The sequence below is a fragment of the Sphaerulina musiva genome, assembly GCF_000320565.1.
Source record: "Sphaerulina musiva SO2202 unplaced genomic scaffold SEPMUscaffold_1, whole genome shotgun sequence".
NCBI classification, from domain to species: domain Eukaryota; kingdom Fungi; phylum Ascomycota; class Dothideomycetes; order Mycosphaerellales; family Mycosphaerellaceae; genus Sphaerulina; species Sphaerulina musiva.
This window is the reverse complement of record NW_016017383.1, coordinates 2,315,643-2,335,107: the sequence shown is the minus strand read 5'-3', so window position 1 is coordinate 2,335,107 and position 19,465 is coordinate 2,315,643. Positions and strand designations below refer to the sequence as shown.

Genomic DNA, 19,465 nt, shown 5'->3' with positions numbered 1-19,465 from the left:
GACATGTGTTGGCAAACCTCATAGGGCACGACACGGTCTGTCATCGTAAAGAATCATTCCATTTGCATGCGGTGTGCCGCTTGCTCTGCACTGCAGGTTATGCTATCCCTACAAACGGCCGGTCCTCGAACCAACAGCCATCTAGCCATGGCCATCTCGAGCTGAGGGTCAGACGTCAATAGACGCCAGGCGTCGGAGTGTGCTGTTCCCACTCCTGAGCAGATGTACTTTGAAAGATTCCTAAGCAGTTAAAGGAGCCCAGCGTTTTTGAGCTGTTTTTCGAGCTCCACACTCATCTCTGCATTCGTCTGTGGGGAGCGAGAATATGTCAGCCTGATCATGAACACTGTCAGGAGGCAGTGGGAGATACAAATGCCCCGCGTGTTCTCTTTTAGCCTATCCTCGTCACAGAATCGTCCTCGACCTAACGGTGCAGGCATCAGTTGGTGGTGATACAGGACAAGCTGGGTTGTGCAAATCCGCGCCCTCACTCACCTCCATATCCTCGAGGCTGTCTTGCGCGCCGATAACCCGAAGTACATTCTTCTTGCTGCTCTCCTGCATCTCGCCCGCAAGAAGCAGCTCGTCTAATATGAAATAGGCCTTCTGGAAGTTGAATATGATGTCGAGCTCGCACACATTGCCGTAGTACTTGTCCATCTGTTCTACGTAGCGATGCACAATCTCGAGAGTGATGAGCTCGTTGTCTGTCGGATCGGTGGCGGCGATGAAGAAGAGGGAGGCATATCGGCGGTAAACGACCTTGGTATCTAGGCGGTCAGATGTCAGCAGCCAGGCAGGTAAAGCATGCCGGCATGTAGATGTGGCATTCGCAGCAGACGAAGCAGGATGGAGCTACCTTTGTACTCGAGGAAATTGCACATGCGGGCACGGCGCGCGAGCACCAGCTGCGAGACATCCTTGATGATCTTCGCCTTATCCTTGGGCGAGAGCGTGGTGAACCATTTGGCGAGACGCTGAAGAAAGCGGGCGTTGTTTAGCGTGCAGTGCAAGGAGAGGACAGGCGTGCGCGTGTGCATAGGCGACCTACGACTTTGCCCTGTCTAGAGAGCAGGATGAGATATCTCGACGCTCATGTCAGCATCAATGAGCGCGGGGACATGGAGAGTGCCATTGGCAGACCACCCGAGAGGAGGCGGAGGAGATGGCGGAAGGAGAGGAGGCTGCGAGTAGTAGTGGTGGTGGTGGTGGTCATGGTGGCAGCGGTAGTAGTGATAGCATCAGCACATACCGAATGGCCATTGTGGTGTCGAGGACAGCCAACAGGCAGAAAAGAAGCCGCAGGAGGGAGCGAGGGCAAGGCAAATATGAGTGAGTAGGGCAGGATGAGAAAGTGTGTGCGGCCCCACTTGCTGTAGGCCCGTGAAGAGGTCGTCAGGTCAGGTCGCGGCTTAAAATTTATTAGCGGGTGCAGGTGGTTGGAGCCTTGGAGGAGGAGTACCTAGGTAAGGTAAGGTAAGGTAGGTCAGGTAGGAGGTACCTGTAGGAAAGATAGCGTCAGGCAGCTTCAAGTGTTCCGGTTTCTTAGCTGGGCTGGGCGGGTGCACACTTCTCACATTGCCTCGTCGTTCGCGCCGTGTCTAAGGTTGTCGTGACGGGATGTCGTTGCAACAAAGGCAATTGAGGTATTGAGGTCATCGCCGCATCCGCCCACCTCGCCGCCGCCGCCGCCGCCTCGTCTCCACCTCCCCTCCACCTCTGCTCGTGCCGCCGGACAGTGCACTCCACCACCACCCCCGCCGCCAACCACTCCCGCACTCAACCCCTCCCTCCTTTACGATGAAGCTCATTCTCTCCACCTCGTGAGTTGGCCTTGCATTCCGCCATGTCGCCGCCGCGGCTGACCGTGCAGTAACATCATGGGCGCCGGGTCCTCGATCCGCAGGTCGCCTGGCACCAAGTCCAACACCGAACTCGTGTCTTCGCTGCGCGCCAACTTCGCTGAGCACTCCGACGCTGGTGAGGCGCAAACCGCATCCAGCACAGGCAATGTCGCCAACAGTGCGAGCGGCGACAGTGAGCAGACCAATGGCAGCGAGCCTGCTGTGCAACACTATCCGCCCTGGACGAGAAAAATCGGTGACACGCTAGAGGTACCCGCCCTAGAATTTTCTCATTCTGCGCTACAGGAAGAGCGCGAACAGTATGATATTACTGTCAAGCTGTTCTATTTGCCAGGCGGCACGAGTTCATCGCGGGACGCGCAAACGAGGGAGGCATTGGACTTGGTCATGAAACAGCTGCATGTGCCGTCTATTGATTTGTTGATTCTATCATTCCCTGGCATATACTTCGACGAGCAAGAAGATTGTCCCGACAAGCTGTCGACTCGTGGTCCGGTGGAAGCCGAGCCCGAACCTCTAGAGCGGCAATATGATGCTTGGAACACCGCAGAAGCTTTACATAAGGAGGGCACCGTGGCACGACTGGGCGTTGCAGAGTTCGGCAAAGAACGCCTGGAAACGTTCTTGAACAAGGTGAGAGTAAAGCCAAGCGTTGATCAGATCAACCTCCGCGACTGCTGCTCGGTGCCCAAAGAGCTCATGGCCCTCGCAAAGAGTCAGAGCGTGGATCTACTAGTTCACAACGACTGCTCGAATATTCTGCCTCGTGGTACTACGCGAGACCTTCTCGGCCCCATTCAAGATGGTGCTAGAGTGCTACCTGAGCCTGCAAAGACCGGAGACAAGCGAAAGAGCGCTCATTTAGACGATGACCAGAACGAACTTGCTGTGCGAGGCCTGGGTGGCGAGGTACAGCCGCAATGGGTGGTCAAGTACACCGCCGTGGTGAAGAACCGAGGCGTCGTTGAGAACAAGGGCTACTTTGCTGTCGCAAACCTTACCTGAGGGGCATTAGTACGACTCATATCCGCGAAAGAGCCTAGCAAGGAAAAGTGCATCTGCTTAGATATACAGCATTGGCCGACACCACGGTATTGTTCCTCCTTGGGCAGCGCAGTACACATACAAACCTCGGGTACGAGCACCTATTGAACGGTACCACCTTGTTGTTTGTCATGGGTGGCCGGACATCTCTATTCATGCATACAACAAGGCTAAATGGCGAAATGATTGTGCAAAAGCGCCCTGTAGAATTGCATTTGAACGTGGACCACGGCTTCGGCGTCATTGACGACTCATTGTCGCCTCGAGGGAAGAAGGGTACATGATAGGTACAAGTATTTGGGATAACATGCTAATCACGGTGATTGCGGAGAGGGCGCCAACAGCACACTCACCATACCCCAACCTTCCACATTGAAGTTGTCAAATCAATATCCAGTCTCAAAAAGACTCCCACGCCGATACCGCCGCTTACCACTTCCTGACAGGTAACCATCCACGTAGGAACACCAACTAGGTACCTGTACCTATACTGACCTCCCTCAGCCCGACTTAAGAGCTCACAGCCCACGCGCTCTTGGCCTGGCTGGGGTCTCATCCCATGTTGTGGTCTTTTAAGTGTGAGAATTGCATCATAGGTGATGCACACCTGGTGGAACTGTTTGACTATACACTTATATTCCTGTAGGACCCGAAGTTCATCCTATGATGCCCGGTGCACCATTGATAAGTCGACTCGTCGAATGCACGAAGATGATGGCATAAATATAAAGTCTTCCAATACGATGCGTAGTTACTGGATGCCATATGAGCCTCTTCGTTGACCTTGAAATCATATCAGGATATGCTGGAAATATCGAATGGAACACATCGCCTCTGCAGTCAGGTTGCTTGCTCGATTGTTTAAGCTTCATCAGATGGATGATCGCTGAGTTCGGGGCTCTCGAGGCCTTCCGTGTGGCTCGCTTGGGAATCCTCCTCAACAGCACCATCCTCATCATCATCATGCGCAGCGTCCTGTCTTGCCTTCTTACGAGCAACCACAGAAACACCACCCTTCTTCTCTCCGTGCCTCTTCACCAAATGTTCCATCGGACACCCTTCATCCCAACCTTCACTCGACTGCCCCGTTGCAGCTCGACATCTCGGACACGTCTTCCCATGTTTGATGAGCAAGTAGTGCAGTTTGTATTTGTACTCATCCGGAATCTTGGCATCGCAATGCGAATACGTCGTATTTCTGTCCACTTTGGGCTGACCCTTTTTCGTGGACTTGGGCACCCAGCCCAGATATTGCACCAGGCGAAATACATGCGTGTCCACGGCAAATGAGGGACGTTGGAGGCAGAAGAGTGCGACGCAAGAAGCTGTCTTGGGCCCGATTCCGGGATAGGTGATGAGTTTGTCGATGGCATCGTTTGTGCTCATTAGATGTAAGTGATCGAGGGAGATGACATCCTGATCAGCTTTGGTGATTTCTTCGGTCTGAGTGCTCGACTCGGGCGCGCTCTGGCTTTCGGATGCATTGTCATTCGAGGTTAGCAGCGCCGCTCTTCTCTCTTGGTTTTCTTCGTAGACCATTTGGAGGATGTTTTTGATGTCCTTGGACTTGACATTGGCCAAGCCGCCACGTTCAATGGCCTTGAAGACGTCCTGCTGCGGCGCCAGCCGAACGGCGTTCCAGTCCACACTGCCTTTCCCGATGCCTTCTTTGAGGGTGCCAAATCGACTGACGAGCCCCCGGAATGCTGTGCTGGAGTTGCTGTTGGTAGTGTTGGCGCTCAGCCGAGTCCTGATAAGAGCGTCCAGCACAGATGGGACTTCTCCACAGCCAGCTACATCTAATGATGGTGGTGGAATGGCTTTGGGCACGCTCACTTTACCATGCTTCTTCTCTAAGATGCGCACGACCTCCTCACATTCCGCCCGTGTTGGTCGGTCGTAGTCTGGGAATGGCGAAACTCCATGTTGTAATGCCTGCTTTGCCTTTTTGGGCGTCTTCTTGGCTGGGGTCGCTCCTTCCTTGCTTTCAATTTTGACATAAGATTCTTCTTCTGGTGGAGTCGATCGTTTTATGCGTTTCTTTGCTGGTTTTGCCTCATCGGAATCATCTCCAGGTGCTGGCAAAGTCGTCCCCAGATTGTGTGGCATTTCATTTTCATCAATTTTCTCCTGCTTGATAGGCTTCCGAGTCCTCTTCTGTGATGCTTTAACCGGCTTGGGTGACAGTACTTGAGATTCGGACTTGATAGCAACTCTTGGTTGACGTAATGGTTTTGAGCGGGATATAGGGGTCGCCGGAGGGCTTGATAGCTGCTGCGGTGCCGCTTCTTGAGTTGCTCTCGCGAGCGAAGCGCGAGTCACTCGAGCCATAGTTTGATGAAAAGGACGAGTTCGATATTGCCAACAGAAGAAGGCGCTACGCAGCAGTGGTGGTACTGTAAGAGGTCGAGTCCAAATGGATGCCACTGTCTCTTGTGAAGGGAGTGAGACGCTTCTGAGGCAGTATTCGCAAATACCAGAATCTATCGGAATTGGAAAAAAACAAGGAGTGCAATGAAGACATCAACGAGGTCCATGTAGACATGGAGGTAGGAGATTAAAGATCACAAGAATGGTGATGTCAGTTGATCGACGCGCTTGGGCCAGGCGTGCCTGCCGTGCTGCTTTGTTCTGCCTCTGGTGACTGCCAGGTGAGGACTTTTCACATCTTCGACCATTACATGTACCTGAGGTGTACCTACGAATTCTCATCTCACTTGCGCGGCAATCGCTGGCAGTTTCGCGCCAAGCGCACACTGATATGTGGTGCTGTGTCACGTTCAGATAGGTTGTGACTTTGTCTTCCGGACTACATAAGCTGTCATCTACAACCCCAAAGCACCGGCAATGACCAATTTCCAATTGTTCATCATGGCCATGCATCAACCAGTCGGCCCCAATCTACTCATCGACGTCGGCATGTTTAGATCCGTTGTCCACAACACGATTAGATACCAGTGTAAGCCATTCTTTACAATAGCGCCAAGAGTTTCATTCTTCGCGCCCTCGATGTGCGCTCCTGCTCAAGTCTCAGTGCAGCATGTCAATCTCTGCCTCAAGCCTGCGGAACATGCTCGCCGAGGCTGTCCTGTGCTGGAATACTCCAGACATAGCATAGCTCGCTGTCGCTTTCATTTCAAGCTTGGTCCTGTCCTGGGTTGAAGGGAGTTATTTGAGAGGAGAAAATCTGTCAGCAGACCCTCATCCAAATGAGGCAATGCTGCCAGAAACTGCGAGATAAACCGGGAATGATCATCAAGCTCCCAGCATTACAGGAGCGCCGAGCTTCCGGGCATGACCAAACTTGAGGTATGCTTTCATCGCATATCTCGCTGCTTTCGCCAGACTCCGAGGAAGCCGCCCCCTATAATGCGATCACCCACCTTTGGTCTGCAGATTGAAGACCACTTGACAGCCTCTGCATGAACAGGAGCTGACTCTGCGTCGCGAGGCTCATGTCCACTGTGTTGAGAGTCTTCTGTTGTAGCAAGCTCTTCCTGTTCAATCTCCTTTCTCTGCTCTGCCCTTGTCCGCACGAACCGTACATCCCATTCCCTTCCTCCACTGCTGCCATTGACTCCAAGTTCTATCACCTTTTCGAGATCCAACTGTATGCCTTGATCTTTGATCTTCATAGCGAGCTCGGTGATCTGCGAGATGGACGGAGTGAAGACGATCAGCATACCGTCTATCTGCAATGCTCCGGCTAAGGTCTCGACGTGAGCATCGGCGTTCGGTAGGTCGAGGAAGGCGTGCGCGAGGAATGGTTCGCCGTCAGCTCCGCGAGAGCATTTCTCCTCTGCTATCCACTCGCTCACATCTCCAACATGGAACTTGACGTTTTGTGCATAGATGCCGCCACGGAATGCCGAAATAACATCTTGGGCGTGTGCAGAGAACTTTGGAGATATTTCAATGGTATGCAACACCGCATGGCTGTTCCAGATGGCACGGCTCAAATACATAGTGAGCGCGCCATGCCCTGTGCCAGCTTCAAGAATCTCTATGGGATCATCACCTTCGGTCCCAGGGGACGAAGGGTGAAGATTGAGCAGCGAGCAGATGACATTAGCATCTGCAGGATACTTATCGAAGCGGTCAGCACACAATGCCTCGTTCTTTCTTGTGCTGGGAGTTCAGCCCATGAAAGAGACTTACGATTGGCGTGACAAGGCGCCTGCTGAGACGACAGTAGTCATCAAGCGTCACCTGATGCAAGCGATACTCTGCCCCAACGGTGCCCTTGGTACTTCGAGGAGTTTGCGCCCGCACAACATCGCGCACCCTTCTGCCAATGAGGTCGTCGTGGAGAACCACGCCCCTATGCGATTCAATACGCCTGCCAGGCTTCAATGGCTTCGAGAGGATTGGCGGGGCGGTGCGATCGTTCTTGTTGCGGAGGAGAACGAGATCGTCTGCCTGGAAGGGTCGATCACTAAAGAGTCGGCGGCGTGTGCTTGTCCTTGTCCAGCAGGCAGATGTTGTAATCTGATGGAGGGCAGATCTGCTCAGCGTCGCTGCAGACGATGGTGAGCCCCGCAATAACCTCATGGATGACCTTAAGCACGGTGCCTAGCTTACGTACCACGAGACTTGAAGCGACCAGAAGAAAAAAAGAGAGAGAGAGAGAAAGAGAGAAAGAGCTGCAGAGAGGATAGAGGATAGAGGATACCAGGTAGCTAAATCACTAAGGTAGTTAGACTCTCGCTAAGCACCATTAGTTAGGACTATGTCGGACTAGCTTGTAGTGCAGGGTAGATCTAAGGCATTGATTTACTGGGCAGGGTACCGTATGAGCTTATTAGGATACTAAGGTAACCTGACGCTCTGCTTTACCCCCATCATCACCACCACCGCTGCCAATACCACCACAAACTTGCTGCCTCCCATCGCCCTCCAAGCCCTGATCCACTGGGCAAGAGTCATGGCGCGTGCCTTGCACCGACGGCCCCCGTGACACAGGTACCCCACATAGAACTTACGCCTTCCAACAACAATACAGCGGCACATATACTTCAGCTTGCCACAGCGCAGGTGGTGTTGCACACCATGACTCGGCGAATCGTGAGTCCATGCCGACGTAGAGGTGGATGAAATTGCAAGACGATCAAGCTGATGAGGAACCTAGGTCCGCACTCTAGGCCAGATCGCCGCCTGCATCTCTCTGTTCTGTGTCCTGATTTTCTTTGCGGACTCGCGATATCGAGTTCTTCCCGCTTCCATCCATCACGCGCTTCCCTCGCACCATGCTGGGACCGTCATCACAGATGTCACGATCGCGTTTTGTTCAACCGTGAACCCCCTCTCCAAATGTCTGCTGGAGGACCACAATTGGAAACGAGTGGAGAAGGACCTGCTCCTGGGCGGAGGCTGGATACGAAGCGCATACTTACACGTGCAGCGCAAACAGGAGGAGGAGCTGCTCAGCGACGACAAAGTGGTGGTGGGAGTGAAGGTTGGCAAACAGGCGCCCGCAATAGGAGGACAGGACGAGAGCCAAGAGCCATGGGAGAGCAGGCCAGGTGGACTCTGGATCCAGCGAAGCAGCAAGAGGCACGACAGCGATTCTGATCGCGCAGTGACTGCTATCGATGTTCTATTCGGACCAGATGCTGTCGACCCTCGCCCAAACTGGGTTTTGGAGAGCACCACTCTGCTCATTGACGGGATCAACGCCAATTATGCTCCACGATTGAGCGCGCGACATGGCCGTCCACGAGCTGAGCATGAAATCAGTCCGACATTAAGAGTGAACAAGGACGGCAAGTTCAAGATTCTGCAGATTTCGGATGCACATCTCTCGACTGGAACGGGCGCATGCAGAGATGCAATTGGGATAGACAACAAGCCTAGCACCAATTGTGAAGCAGACCCTCGAACGTTGGAATTCCTTGAGCAGGTACTTGACGACGAGAAACCAGATCTCGTAGTCCTCTCCGGAGACCAAGTTGAAGGGCCTGCTGCGCCAGACACGCAAACAGCAATTTTCAAGATAGTCGCACCCCTGATCGAGCGGTCGATCCCGTACGCAGCGATCTTCGGTAATCATGACGATGAAGGTCCTCGCTCGTCTCCTCGAGTAGCCCAGATGGCGTTGATGCAGACTTTGCCATATAGCCTTTCGGAGCCTGGTCCGCAAAAAGCAGAGGGCGTGGGAAATTACTACGTCGAAGTGCTCGCTCCAGGATCGCAGCACTCTGCTCTCACACTTTACATGCTAGACACCCATAGTCTCACTCCGGACGAGAAGCGATACAAAGGATACGACTGGTTGAAGCCCGGACAGATTGATTGGTTTCGCGAGACTGCGCAAGGATTGAGGAAGGCGCATGCGAGGTATAGTCACATTCATATGGATATGGCTTTCATACACATCCCTCTGCCAGAGTATGCCGACCGGTCGAATGTCATGGCGGGTGGAGCGTGGAAAGAAAGCGTAACCGCTCCCGGGTTCAATAGCAAATTCTACGATGCATTAGCAGAAGAAGGCATCGTAGCTGTGGGCTGTGGACATGACCATGTCAACGACTATTGCGCGCTGAGACCGCACAAGCATGAAGTTGCAGCAAGGGACGAGGTAGGCGAAGGACAGCAACCACATCATGCTCATACACGGGAGAAGCTGGGTCCTTGGTTATGCTATGCTGGTGGTTCGGGTTTTGGCGGATATGCTGGGTATGGGGGCTATCATCGAAGGGTGAGAGTGTGGGAGGTGGACACGAACGCGGGGAGGATGTCCACGTGGAAGAGGGTGGAATGTTGCGGGGACGAAGTGGGAAAGAGGATCGACGAAGTGGTGCTCGCTGATGGAGGCAATGCCATCGCTCCGGCGTAGATGAGGGCCAGGGCATAGGTATCATTTATTGCACGCGGGATGCGTGCATGAGGTGCTGCTACCACGTCCAGGGATGGCATACAGACGGGCCGAGCAAGCAGAGGTGGAAGGAGAACGGGAGGATTATTATTTATGGGTATTGCGTTGGCCGCAGCCACCAGAAAGAAGGTGGGGACGGTCCTGATGAGCCCACCAAGCACCTGTAAGGTACCTACCTGAGGTAATGGCTCAGCAAGGGTGCCGCGAGACAGAAAATCCCTAATATGGACGGGAGGCACCAGCAGGTTGGTCGGTCTCAACCGGGTGTAGTATAGGTATGCATTTACCCAGCGAGGCGCGCTCTGCGTACTCTGGGCAATTCAGCCTGTTTTCCCAGTGCATCGCCGGTTGTTGTCGCTCCACGTGCCGAAGAGTCTAGTCGCAAACCTGGACGAGAATCGTCAAAAGGTATGCAGTAGTTCTAGTCGTACCCCACGAGACAGAGACATCAGCCGGCCCGTTTGTTCGCTGGCGTTCTCATATCAGGTATATCAATCACATCTGTCGCCCTCTTCCACACCACCCACCCAGGGCAGACTCCCGCTTACATACATACTTTCCACGAGGCGTTTGACGACTCGACGACGAACCCCACACACACGTGCACGCACACACTACGACGAAGAACACGTGGATACATGTACCTTACGATACGAAGAAGCACGACGCTACGAAGAATGACTGCCCGGAATGACTGCACCCAGCCCAGCATTACTACCACACTACCTTACCTATGATGGCCTCCCACCTGCGCTCCTCGGGCCTCGGAGGTGCATGACGCAGCGAACGCGGGCCTGACGGAGGGACTGTGACGGTATCGTCCTGTACATTGCTTGCCTGTACAGAGAAGACAGTGTTATTGGAGGTTGTCCTACTAGGTATCCTGTCCTGTCCTGGTCTGGTCTAGTCTGGTCTGGTCTGGTCTGAACCTGAGGTGATCATCACCCACCGCCTTTTCTCACGACACCGCGGTCTCCACTGTTCTTCCCCAGCGAAACTTCCAGGCAGAAACGCCAAGCCCCAACGTGCCGACCGGTGCAAAGCCTACCTACCACCACCCACCACTTGCCACCTTGCTCTTGGATGCTGTACCTTACCGATCTTTACCGATACCAACCTTACGACACTACCTCCTACCTAATGTACCTACGACAGAGCACCGCGCGGTAGCATGTGGTACCTTAGCATTCCCATCCCGCACCGCCAACTTCAGCTCTCCGAAGCTCTTCTCGTCACGACAATCATCAAGGTGACGGTCCCTCTCGCGTGGACTGCACACTGCCATCCCATCACGACGACCCGTTGAGCCTGCGACAGCCATGTTCCCGCCCCCAACACCCGTGGACCGCAAGATCGGGCCGACCATCAGACACACTTATGCAGGCCCCATCTGCAGCCCTACACAGGCTACACTCTAGCGTGCCGTCCTGAGCCGTCAGGCGGAGACAGCTTGCATGCGACTCGCGTGCAGCTTCCTGATCGGGCTCTTTCGAGGATGGGCGGCCCGTTACAGCGTACCTTAGCAGCAGGGGAGAGAATGACATGACATCGTAGGTGCAGGTAGGAGGTGAAAAGGACTGAATCATGGAGTGTGGAGCATCCCAAGATACGGCCGCCTGCTTCTGTCGGATACAACCGGTCGCCTCTGCGCCCTACCCTGCCGTGCCGTGCCCAGGAAAAAGAAGAAGAGGAAGAAGAAGAAGAAGAATTATTAGAAGAAGTCTCTGCAGAGTTCGCGCCATGTCACGCCATGCATCTGCACGTAACCGCCCTGTTACGCATCGTCATGGCGTGTGAACGCCTCCGACCAAGCCTTCCACGAGCATCATCACCCATCGAGTTTGTGCTCCTTCCTTCTGCCTCCGCCTCCGTGCTCCTTCCTTTCGTTCGGCTTCTATTATGGTCGACCATCCATGGATGCGCGCTGCACAAACTACATGTACATAACCTGACCTCTTATTAGTGGGGCCCGCGTTGGGATGCTCGATCTTCATTCGCGTCGAATGCTTGGCCTCTACTAATGCCTTCTGCCTCTCTTGTCCGCGTGCTTCCCCCACCTACACATACATTTGCCTACATGTAACCAGTCTCCCACCACCATCACCTCCGCGACCACCACTACCACCACCCCCACCCCCACCCTTCTTTCATCGGACGACATCCTCCGCCTGCTCCTCCTCCTCCTCCTCTGCCGCTACCGAGTGAAGATCGGGGACTAATGAACGATACGCTCTGCGCGTGCTGCTGAAGACCGAGCTACCCCGACGACATATTCTCTCGTTCGCATATGTCTTGTGGCTTCTGATGCTGATCGCTGCCTTGAACGGCCCTGTAGAGGTCACTGTCGCCTCGAGAGGTTTCAAGCACGCCGGGGACATGTCCGAGCCATCGGCATTGGTCTCCGCGGCGCCTGCGACTGCGAAAAGAGCTTGTGATGCATGCCATCGCAGGAAAGTGAAATGCATTGGTGATGGCACGAGGCCGTGCAAGAACTGTACATCAGCTGGCCTGACGTGCACGTATAATGCCATTCCGCAGTAAGGCTGGGCCGTCATCGAACGGATGCTGTTGGGCTGACACGCAATCTCAGGAAAAAGGGACCAAAAGGGTCGAGAGCAAAGGTCATATCGGAACTGCGGGAGACGCAGCGACAATCACAACTCGCAGCCAAACGTCACGGCCTGGAATTTGACAGCCCCCCACACTCTCCGACGCACCTGAGGAAAACGGGCTTATTATCGATGAAAATGATCACGACATGTGTCGACTACTATTTCGCCAACATGTATCCCACGCAACCCATCATCCACCGCCAAAAGGTAGGCGAAACCATCGGACAGATGGAAACCAGCGGCGAAGCATACTGCCTGGTCGTGTCATTATGTGCGTACATGATGATACAGCCAAACATGGTCCTACCTCCCGAGGCTTTCGAAGGACTTGACTTTGCACCGCAGCCGAGTCTGCAGCTAGGACAGGCGCTACTGCAAGAGGCCTTGCGCGTGCGAAGACGCCACAACTACATCGAAAATCCGACTGTGTGGTCCGTCATCACGTCCTTCTTCTTCTTTGGCAGCTACTTTTGCCTGGATCGACACAACACCGCGTGGTTCCACTTGCGAGAGGCTACTACGCTCGCTCAGATCATCGGAATGCATGATGAGGCGACATATCAGGCAACGGATATTGTCGAAAGCTCACGGAGAAGGAGGCTGTACTGGCTGCTGTTTGTCACCGAGCGTGCCTATGCGCTCCAGCAGCACAAGCCATTGACATTACACGCTACCATTAATCTGCCCACCCTGGACGAGGATCCAGCGGAGACGGTAGAGCTCAATGGCTTCATTCATTTGGTCAATCTATTCCGACCCTTTGACGACACTTTTGTGGGCCTCTGGAATAAGGCCCGCGTGGGATGTACTACAGAATGGCTGGCACGACTACAGCAGCAGCTTTCGGATGCCTTGCCCGCGTATCTGCAGTGCACTGAATCGCAAGCGGTGGATTTGAGATGCTCGCAGCAGTGGCTGCGTACTATGGTATGGCAGCTCTCCATTAGCCACGGCTTCCTATCCTCGGCGGCACCAGACAATGCCATGAGCTTCAAATATCCCATTGAGATATCTCGAGATCTGGTCCACTCCGCCACCCAATTTACTCAGCAATCTATGGAGGTTCACGGCATAGGTCTCATTGAAAAGCTTTTTGATGTTGCTTGTACACTGACCGATGTGATGTCTGTCATTCCACATGAGCATTATACCTTTGGCTTTGGGCCGCGAGATTACCTCAATCAGCTCATGACTCTGATCAGTACGTTGAGGGGTGGACAGCAACGGTATATGCCTCTTTTGATGCAGAAAATCAGCGATTCGATGCCCAATGTTCCTGGGTACACCGTGCCGACCGCGATGCCGCCTCGGCTGAGGAGTGAGGAGTTTTACGATCACAGTCACTCGAGCGCGGGGAACAGCCATGATAGCTCGCCTTTTGGAAGCCCGCTTTCTGCTGGAGCTGCACAGCCATTCGCAGGAATTGGGCATTATCCCGCGGAAATACATCAGTACGGCGGCCTGCCTGTCAGCGGCGCACAGGCAATACCGAGTCACGGAGGAAGTGGACTCTTCGATGTCAGCGCGGTCTATGGACCAGCCGCTGCGGGTGGCCAAGCACTGCATGGAAAAGTCATAGATGAGATATGAGATGATCAGCAGCAGCAGCAAGTGTCGTAGTAAGACCAGCAAAAGGCAGAGCAGAGCGATCTGCATCGACTCTGAACAGCGTGGGGACCCCGGCCCATGAGCTGGGAGGACTGGAACACAGTGCGAAGGAGAATTTAGAAGACGGCAACGACTGAACGAAGTAAATGATGCCAGCGACGAGAGTAATATACTCCAGCCTAGCTGGGAATTCCACAGGTAGTCGTCAGAAGCCTGTCTGGTTGGAAAACCCCAGCACACGAGTACGCGCAAGGGCCATGCTATGCTGTTGGAGCATCAGCAAAACTCTACAAGGTAAAACCGCGAGCCTTATAATACCTAAGTATGAAAATACTGTCGGTGCTCTGCGATGAGATTGCACCAGATGGTGCCAAATCACCTTTTCCTACCATCCTGCTTTCCTCTCGTTTATCAAGTCGTCGCTATGTCAGTCCAATCCAATCCAATCCAATCTTACCTTGATCATCTTTCTTGTCGAAAAAGTATCATTATCAAGATGGGAAGTGTGCCTTTGGGTCAAGCAAGTACGCAAGTGAATAAGCAAGCCATGCCATGCCAAAGAGCGAATTCGCTGGACACCTACTAGCTGCCGTCTATTCATAGGCGACGCCTACCTGACCTACCTAGGTACATGGTACTTACCAGACGGAGGAGGGACAAGAACATAAACACGCAAAGTCGAGTTACAAGATTGGTTGCTCTTCAATTTTTCAGAAAAGGAAAGAAAAAAAAAACATTCGGAGCCGAATCTGTGAATGGTTCCAAACTCTTTCTCTCTCTTCTCTCTCATGGTGAAACTTTTTGTTTTGTTTTGTTTTATTTTATTTTTTACTTATTTTTGGAAAAGAAAAAGGATATAGGTATGTAGAGTTCACTCGACAGAGACCAGAAATCTTTTTCTATTGATTTATTTTTGCCCCAAGTCTCTCATTCTAAGCTCCCGCATAAGGCACCGCCGCCACGGAAGAAATATCAATATATCCATACTTGGCCTTGTCCACATCCTGCGCCAGCCCTTGCGCCCACGCACTCATATCCTTCATGAACGCTTCGACATTCTTCTCCTCGGACAGATCAATCGGCTGCTGATCTTTTCCAATCTGGCGAATTTGCGTCCCCGCCGCCACGTTGGTGATGCCGAAGTTGTCCTGATCGACTTTTTGCTCAATGGCGCCTGTGACTTTGCCGGACAGAATATCTCGGGCGAGAAGAGGTTCTTGACAGACGGGGCGGGCGAGGCCGACACCATCGACGACGTCGAGGGCGCTGACCATGCCTGAGACGGTTTTGAAGCCCCCGGTGACGTAGGTTTTGGTTTTGGTCAGCGAGGGGACGATTTGCTCGGCAAATTCGAGGAAGAAGCTTTCTCGCTTCTTGGTGCTCTCGCGTTGATGCGCAAAGGCGAGTTTCTCGTACGTGCCGCCGGAGAGTTCGATGAAGTCGAACTTGTTCTGCTCGAGCAATGTGGAAATCTCCTTGGCCTCTTCGGGAGAGAAGCCTTTTTCTTGAAACTCGACCGAGTTTAGCTTGATGCCGACGATGAAGGAAGGTGATGTGCGCTTCCGAATCTCCTGGGCGATTTCGAGAATGAGGCGAGCGCGGTTCGTCAATGAACCGCCGTACTTGTCAGTCCTTTGGTTCGTCGTTTGGGAAAGGAATTGTGCCAAGAGGTAGCCGTGTGCACCGTGTAACTCGATGCCATCCCAGCCTGCCTTTTCCAAGTATTCAGCTTGGTGACTGAAGCCTTCGATGATGTTCTTGATGTCCTCGTCGGTGGCAGCTCGTGGTTTGCCGAACTTCATGCCCATGACATCACCTTCCAACTGCACGGTGGATGCAGAGATGGGATGTGGCTGAATGTCCTCGGATACTTGTCGACCGGGATGGGAGATTTGGCCCACCATCAAGCAGCCGTGTTTCTTTCCTTCAGTGGCCATTTCAGTGAAGCGCTCGAAGCGCTCACCCTCGTAAGGAGCTCCTCTGGGTATAATGGGGTTACCTCTGGCCTCAAGATGGTCATACTCGAACATGATATTGCCCGAGAGAATCACACCCAATGAGCCTTCGCCCCATCTCTTGTAGACATTGACCAAATTCTTGCTGGGGATTCCTCGTGCTTCAAGATTCTGGGGATCCCAAGATGAAATTCTCTCGGTCATTGCGCCTTTCAGGAAACGGTTGGGCGCAGTCCTGCCGCTGAATTCGAACTTCAACGGCCTTCCTAGAGGCGAGGCGTCGACATTATCGGACTGATATCGCGATGGTGCCATGGTGATAGTGGTGGTGATGATGTTCCTGGTATTTGTAGTGGCACTAATGGCTGCAAAAGAACGCTGAAGCTGCAGTGGTGATGATGGAGTGTCGAAGAGAAGGGTACTACATGTAAGGTAGATGGGTGTGTAGACTGTCTATTATGACAACCAAAAGTCACACCATAGGTACATGTACGTCGGTTTACACGTGCTGCTTAGAAATGCATAGCAAAGGGTCTTGACAGTGGAGCAGATTCAATGTCAAGCAACGTCACTTTGAACCGTTCAGGCGCGCCGGCAATCAACCTTGACGATCGCATTACAAAGTCCCGCAGTCTTGGAAGCGGCCAGGTGCGAGCTTCCGCCGATATATCGAAGCAAAATGTGAGGCGAACACCACAAGTTGATTGCCGAGGTTTCGCTCTCTTCAAGAATGCGAATACTTTTGCTGTCATTGGACGAGGCCAGGGCCACGATCGATCGAACATGTCGTTGACAGAAGTCTCACAACTGCATGTAAATCAACGTGACGGAGCACTTAGCTTACCAGTCGCAAGCACTTGCTGAGAAACTCGTTAGTACACCAAGCCACGTCCCCATTGTCATGTGTCATCACCGTTGTCGTTGAGCGAGAGGAGCATATGTTGCCTTACCGAGCAGTTGGGCAAGTTCTTCCAACTTTGCCTGATCTTCCTCATCAAATCCGTTCTCGACCGCACAGTCGATATCGATAATAGCAACGACCTGCCCCATTTAATATTATTAAACTGAGAGTACTGAGCACGTGGGTTACTCACCTTCCCATCCTTCACGATGGGTACAACAATTTCGCTTCGACTGGCTCCATCGCAGGCGATGTGACCTGGAAACTTCTCAGTATCAGGCACAAGCTGCGTCTGCTGAGTTGCAGCCGCGACTCCACAAACGCCTTTGCCGAATCGAATGGTCTGACACGCAACCTACGCGGGTCATCAGTGGGCTGAGCTGGCAAAGCGCGCAGCTGAGGGACGACTCACTTTGCCGTGAAAGGGACCTAAGATCAATTGATCGCTCGTCGAGGCTTGATCAGTTTTGTAGAAACCAGACCAGTTCACCTGATTACTCGGCGGCGGCAGCGCGTGATAGGCATGCCAGAGAAGAGAAGCTGTATTGGCGGTATTGCTAGAAGCTGCTTTTAGTTAGAGACCCAGAATCGCCGGCGTGAGCTTGAACGAACCACACCTGGGACAGTTAGCTTATGAGTCACATCGCAGCACATGCTACACTATAATATACCCAGTTGCGTTGCCCATCAAACAGCGCGGCTGCTTGTTCGATAACTTGGTTGTATGCCTCCGTCTTGCTTACGCCTTCGGCGAAATTGGCGGAGTCGGCGTGTACCTTGTGCATGGTGAATTAGAACGAAGAGCGCGCGAGAAGCTCACGGGGGCAAATATCCTATTCACCATAGTGCAAAATCTCAGTGGGAGGGACGTATTGATGGCTCTGGCGAGAAGGAAGTTTTCCAGTGTCACGAAAGATCCTCCATGATGGATTCAATTTCTTGGCGGATAGATCCGCGACCATTTGGCTATAATAACAACTTAACAAGACTTTTGACAGGCTTACGGTGCCTGACGAGGGCGGGGATCAGCAACAGACCACGGTACCCTGACGAAGGAATTGACATTGTTCAAAGTAGCTGCGTTGAGTCGTCAAGGAGAGATCGGCTTCACTGAGTCACTGTACAGTACAGTGTGTACAGTGTTGCCCATGCTAATCATCACGTCGTTCGGACCGCTGAAGCTTACTTTGACCACCCACCATACCACAACCTTCTGCAATCACATATCATCCACATTCAGTGACTCTACTAATCGAAGATCCCCGGATGTCGCTAGCACAGGCGAAGTAGCCAAGGACGTTGAGAGCAAGACGGCAATGCATAAGTTACAAGGTATCAAGCACATTGAGCATGAATGCGTCATGTACGAAGGCGTAAATCATGGCTGTCCTGTGACTGACCCTCTTATGCTTATGCTTCTCCTTCTCACTTGCTGTGCAATTGCTGGCTGAATCGGGGAGAACGATGCCGAGCACGAGGCATCTCCAAGCCAGGAAGCAGAAGCCCTGGCTCTCCGCTGCTGCACCAGATGGGTTGCGAACCCTCCTTAAGCACCTGCCGCGAGATGAGTGCTTCATTCCAGTTGCCTTGCGGACGTTTTCTCCTGTATGTAGAGCAGTCGCAGACGGTAGATGAGGGCGTAGTAGTCGTCGACGCCAGCACGGTCTTTTGATATACTGGACGTCATGTCTCTCAGCTTCTCGATCAGATAGCTCGCATCGCGTGCAAGATCCGGCGGTCTTCGTAGCACAGTAATCCACGTCCAGTTCGGGTCTACCTGCCAAGGATCGTGCTTCTTGCGGCGGTCGATCGACACGGCCAGAGCGCCCTGCAAGTGAGCATTCGCCGGCGGAATATATCTGACCCATAGAGTAATGTGTCTGATGTGTTCCAAATGCAACTCGTTGCACCGCAGCCACGTGCGCACGTCTTGGGCTTTGGCGTCCTCGGTGTGGAAGATGAAGCGGTTGCGCTCGTACCAGATCTACACCGGCCCATGGGCATGATCAGTTGCTGCTCTCTCTCTCCCTCTCTCCCGCTCTCTCTCTACCTCTATCTCTTTCTCGCTCTCCCTTCCTCGCATAATGCCAGGTCATCAGAGATGCACCCATGAAGGGCATCTGCGTCGGTCGTGGGACATCGTACCGGAAGACTCTCAGACCGAATCTGTCGACTCACGCGTGCCAACGCCGGCTGCGTCGAATAAGAGTAGTACTCGCGCTGAAAGGCATCGAGACGGAAGGTGACGAGAGTCTGGTCGGCTTCAGTGAGCACATGCTCCCACACGAGCTCCCGGATCTCCAGCGGGAGCGTGAGCAGCCGCGCGAGCGACATGGACTAGAAGAGGTGGTATCTCGTCGTGCTCTTACTCTTGCTCTGGCGCCAGTGGCTCTTGCTCTTGCTCTTGCTCGTCATGTAGGTAGTTCTACCAGTAGTAAGTAGGAGGAAGGTATGCACATACAGTGTCCGAACGGAGGAATGAAGACATCGCATCGACCTGCTGTAGGCATGACGTCGCCGCGACTTCGGACGCCTTCACTTCCGATCACTTCCATGCCCTTGTCCGCCCAGACCTGCTTCCTCTTGTGCATACTGCATCCTCTTGC

General features: G+C 53.2%; 9 protein-coding genes across 9 annotated transcripts; 3 read left to right on the top strand and 6 right to left on the bottom strand.

Annotated features, from left to right (window-relative positions):
• Window positions 1–39: 39 nt before the first annotated feature.
• SEPMUDRAFT_146095 (AP-2 complex subunit sigma) lies at window positions 40–1,421 on the bottom strand. The gene is made up of 6 exons (XM_016903453.1): window positions 1,253–1,421; window positions 1,052–1,085; window positions 860–977; window positions 496–770; window positions 371–424; window positions 40–308 (listed from the first exon to the last, which is right to left on the bottom strand). The coding sequence occupies exons 1-5, from the start codon at window positions 1,261–1,263 to the stop codon at window positions 392–394; spliced, it is 471 nt and encodes a 156-aa protein (XP_016765103.1). The 5' UTR covers window positions 1,264–1,421; the 3' UTR covers window positions 40–308; window positions 371–391.
• Window positions 1,422–1,758: 337 nt separating this feature from the next.
• SEPMUDRAFT_122402 (DNA glycosylase) lies at window positions 1,759–5,380 on the bottom strand. The gene is made up of 2 exons (XM_016901765.1): window positions 1,874–5,380; window positions 1,759–1,823 (listed from the first exon to the last, which is right to left on the bottom strand). The coding sequence occupies exon 1, from the start codon at window positions 5,238–5,240 to the stop codon at window positions 3,771–3,773; it is 1,470 nt and encodes a 489-aa protein (XP_016765101.1). The 5' UTR covers window positions 5,241–5,380; the 3' UTR covers window positions 1,759–1,823; window positions 1,874–3,770.
• Window positions 1,759–5,380, top strand: SEPMUDRAFT_76750 (gamma-cysteine synthetase regulatory subunit). The gene is made up of 2 exons (XM_016910150.1): window positions 1,759–1,823; window positions 1,874–5,380. Exons 1-2 carry the CDS (start codon window positions 1,801–1,803, stop codon window positions 2,868–2,870), a joined length of 1,020 nt encoding a protein of 339 aa, XP_016765102.1. The 5' UTR covers window positions 1,759–1,800; the 3' UTR covers window positions 2,871–5,380.
• Window positions 5,381–5,700: 320 nt separating this feature from the next.
• Window positions 5,701–7,488, bottom strand: SEPMUDRAFT_146093 (S-adenosyl-L-methionine-dependent methyltransferase). The gene is made up of 2 exons (XM_016903452.1): window positions 7,068–7,488; window positions 5,701–6,994 (listed from the first exon to the last, which is right to left on the bottom strand). The coding sequence occupies exons 1-2, from the start codon at window positions 7,458–7,460 to the stop codon at window positions 6,227–6,229; spliced, it is 1,161 nt and encodes a 386-aa protein (XP_016765100.1). The 5' UTR covers window positions 7,461–7,488; the 3' UTR covers window positions 5,701–6,226.
• A 290-nt stretch (window positions 7,489–7,778) lies between these two features.
• On the top strand, window positions 7,779–9,995 carry SEPMUDRAFT_146092 (Metallo-dependent phosphatase). The gene is made up of 2 exons (XM_016903451.1): window positions 7,779–7,973; window positions 8,038–9,995. The coding sequence occupies exons 1-2, from the start codon at window positions 7,959–7,961 to the stop codon at window positions 9,742–9,744; spliced, it is 1,722 nt and encodes a 573-aa protein (XP_016765099.1). The 5' UTR covers window positions 7,779–7,958; the 3' UTR covers window positions 9,745–9,995.
• A 1,929-nt stretch (window positions 9,996–11,924) lies between these two features.
• Window positions 11,925–14,389, top strand: SEPMUDRAFT_146091 (uncharacterized protein). Its single transcript, XM_016903450.1, has 2 exons — window positions 11,925–12,320; window positions 12,374–14,389. Exons 1-2 carry the CDS (start codon window positions 12,088–12,090, stop codon window positions 13,983–13,985), a joined length of 1,845 nt encoding a protein of 614 aa, XP_016765098.1. The 5' UTR covers window positions 11,925–12,087; the 3' UTR covers window positions 13,986–14,389.
• A 422-nt stretch (window positions 14,390–14,811) lies between these two features.
• SEPMUDRAFT_146090 (NADH oxidase) lies at window positions 14,812–16,362 on the bottom strand. The gene has a single exon (XM_016903449.1). The coding sequence runs from the start codon at window positions 16,271–16,273 to the stop codon at window positions 14,936–14,938; it is 1,338 nt and encodes a 445-aa protein (XP_016765097.1). The 5' UTR covers window positions 16,274–16,362; the 3' UTR covers window positions 14,812–14,935.
• A 239-nt stretch (window positions 16,363–16,601) lies between these two features.
• SEPMUDRAFT_146088 (uncharacterized protein) lies at window positions 16,602–19,289 on the bottom strand. The gene is made up of 6 exons (XM_016903448.1): window positions 19,005–19,289; window positions 17,526–18,843; window positions 17,272–17,416; window positions 17,053–17,214; window positions 16,909–16,999; window positions 16,602–16,818 (listed from the first exon to the last, which is right to left on the bottom strand). Exons 1-2 carry the CDS (start codon window positions 19,191–19,193, stop codon window positions 18,433–18,435), a joined length of 600 nt encoding a protein of 199 aa, XP_016765095.1. The 5' UTR covers window positions 19,194–19,289; the 3' UTR covers window positions 16,602–16,818; window positions 16,909–16,999; window positions 17,053–17,214; window positions 17,272–17,416; window positions 17,526–18,432.
• Window positions 16,602–19,289, bottom strand: SEPMUDRAFT_122396 (GAF domain-like protein). Its single transcript, XM_016901764.1, has 5 exons — window positions 17,527–19,289; window positions 17,272–17,417; window positions 17,053–17,214; window positions 16,909–16,999; window positions 16,602–16,818 (listed from the first exon to the last, which is right to left on the bottom strand). The coding sequence occupies exons 1-5, from the start codon at window positions 17,642–17,644 to the stop codon at window positions 16,799–16,801; spliced, it is 537 nt and encodes a 178-aa protein (XP_016765096.1). The 5' UTR covers window positions 17,645–19,289; the 3' UTR covers window positions 16,602–16,798.
• Window positions 19,290–19,465: the final 176 nt, after the last annotated feature.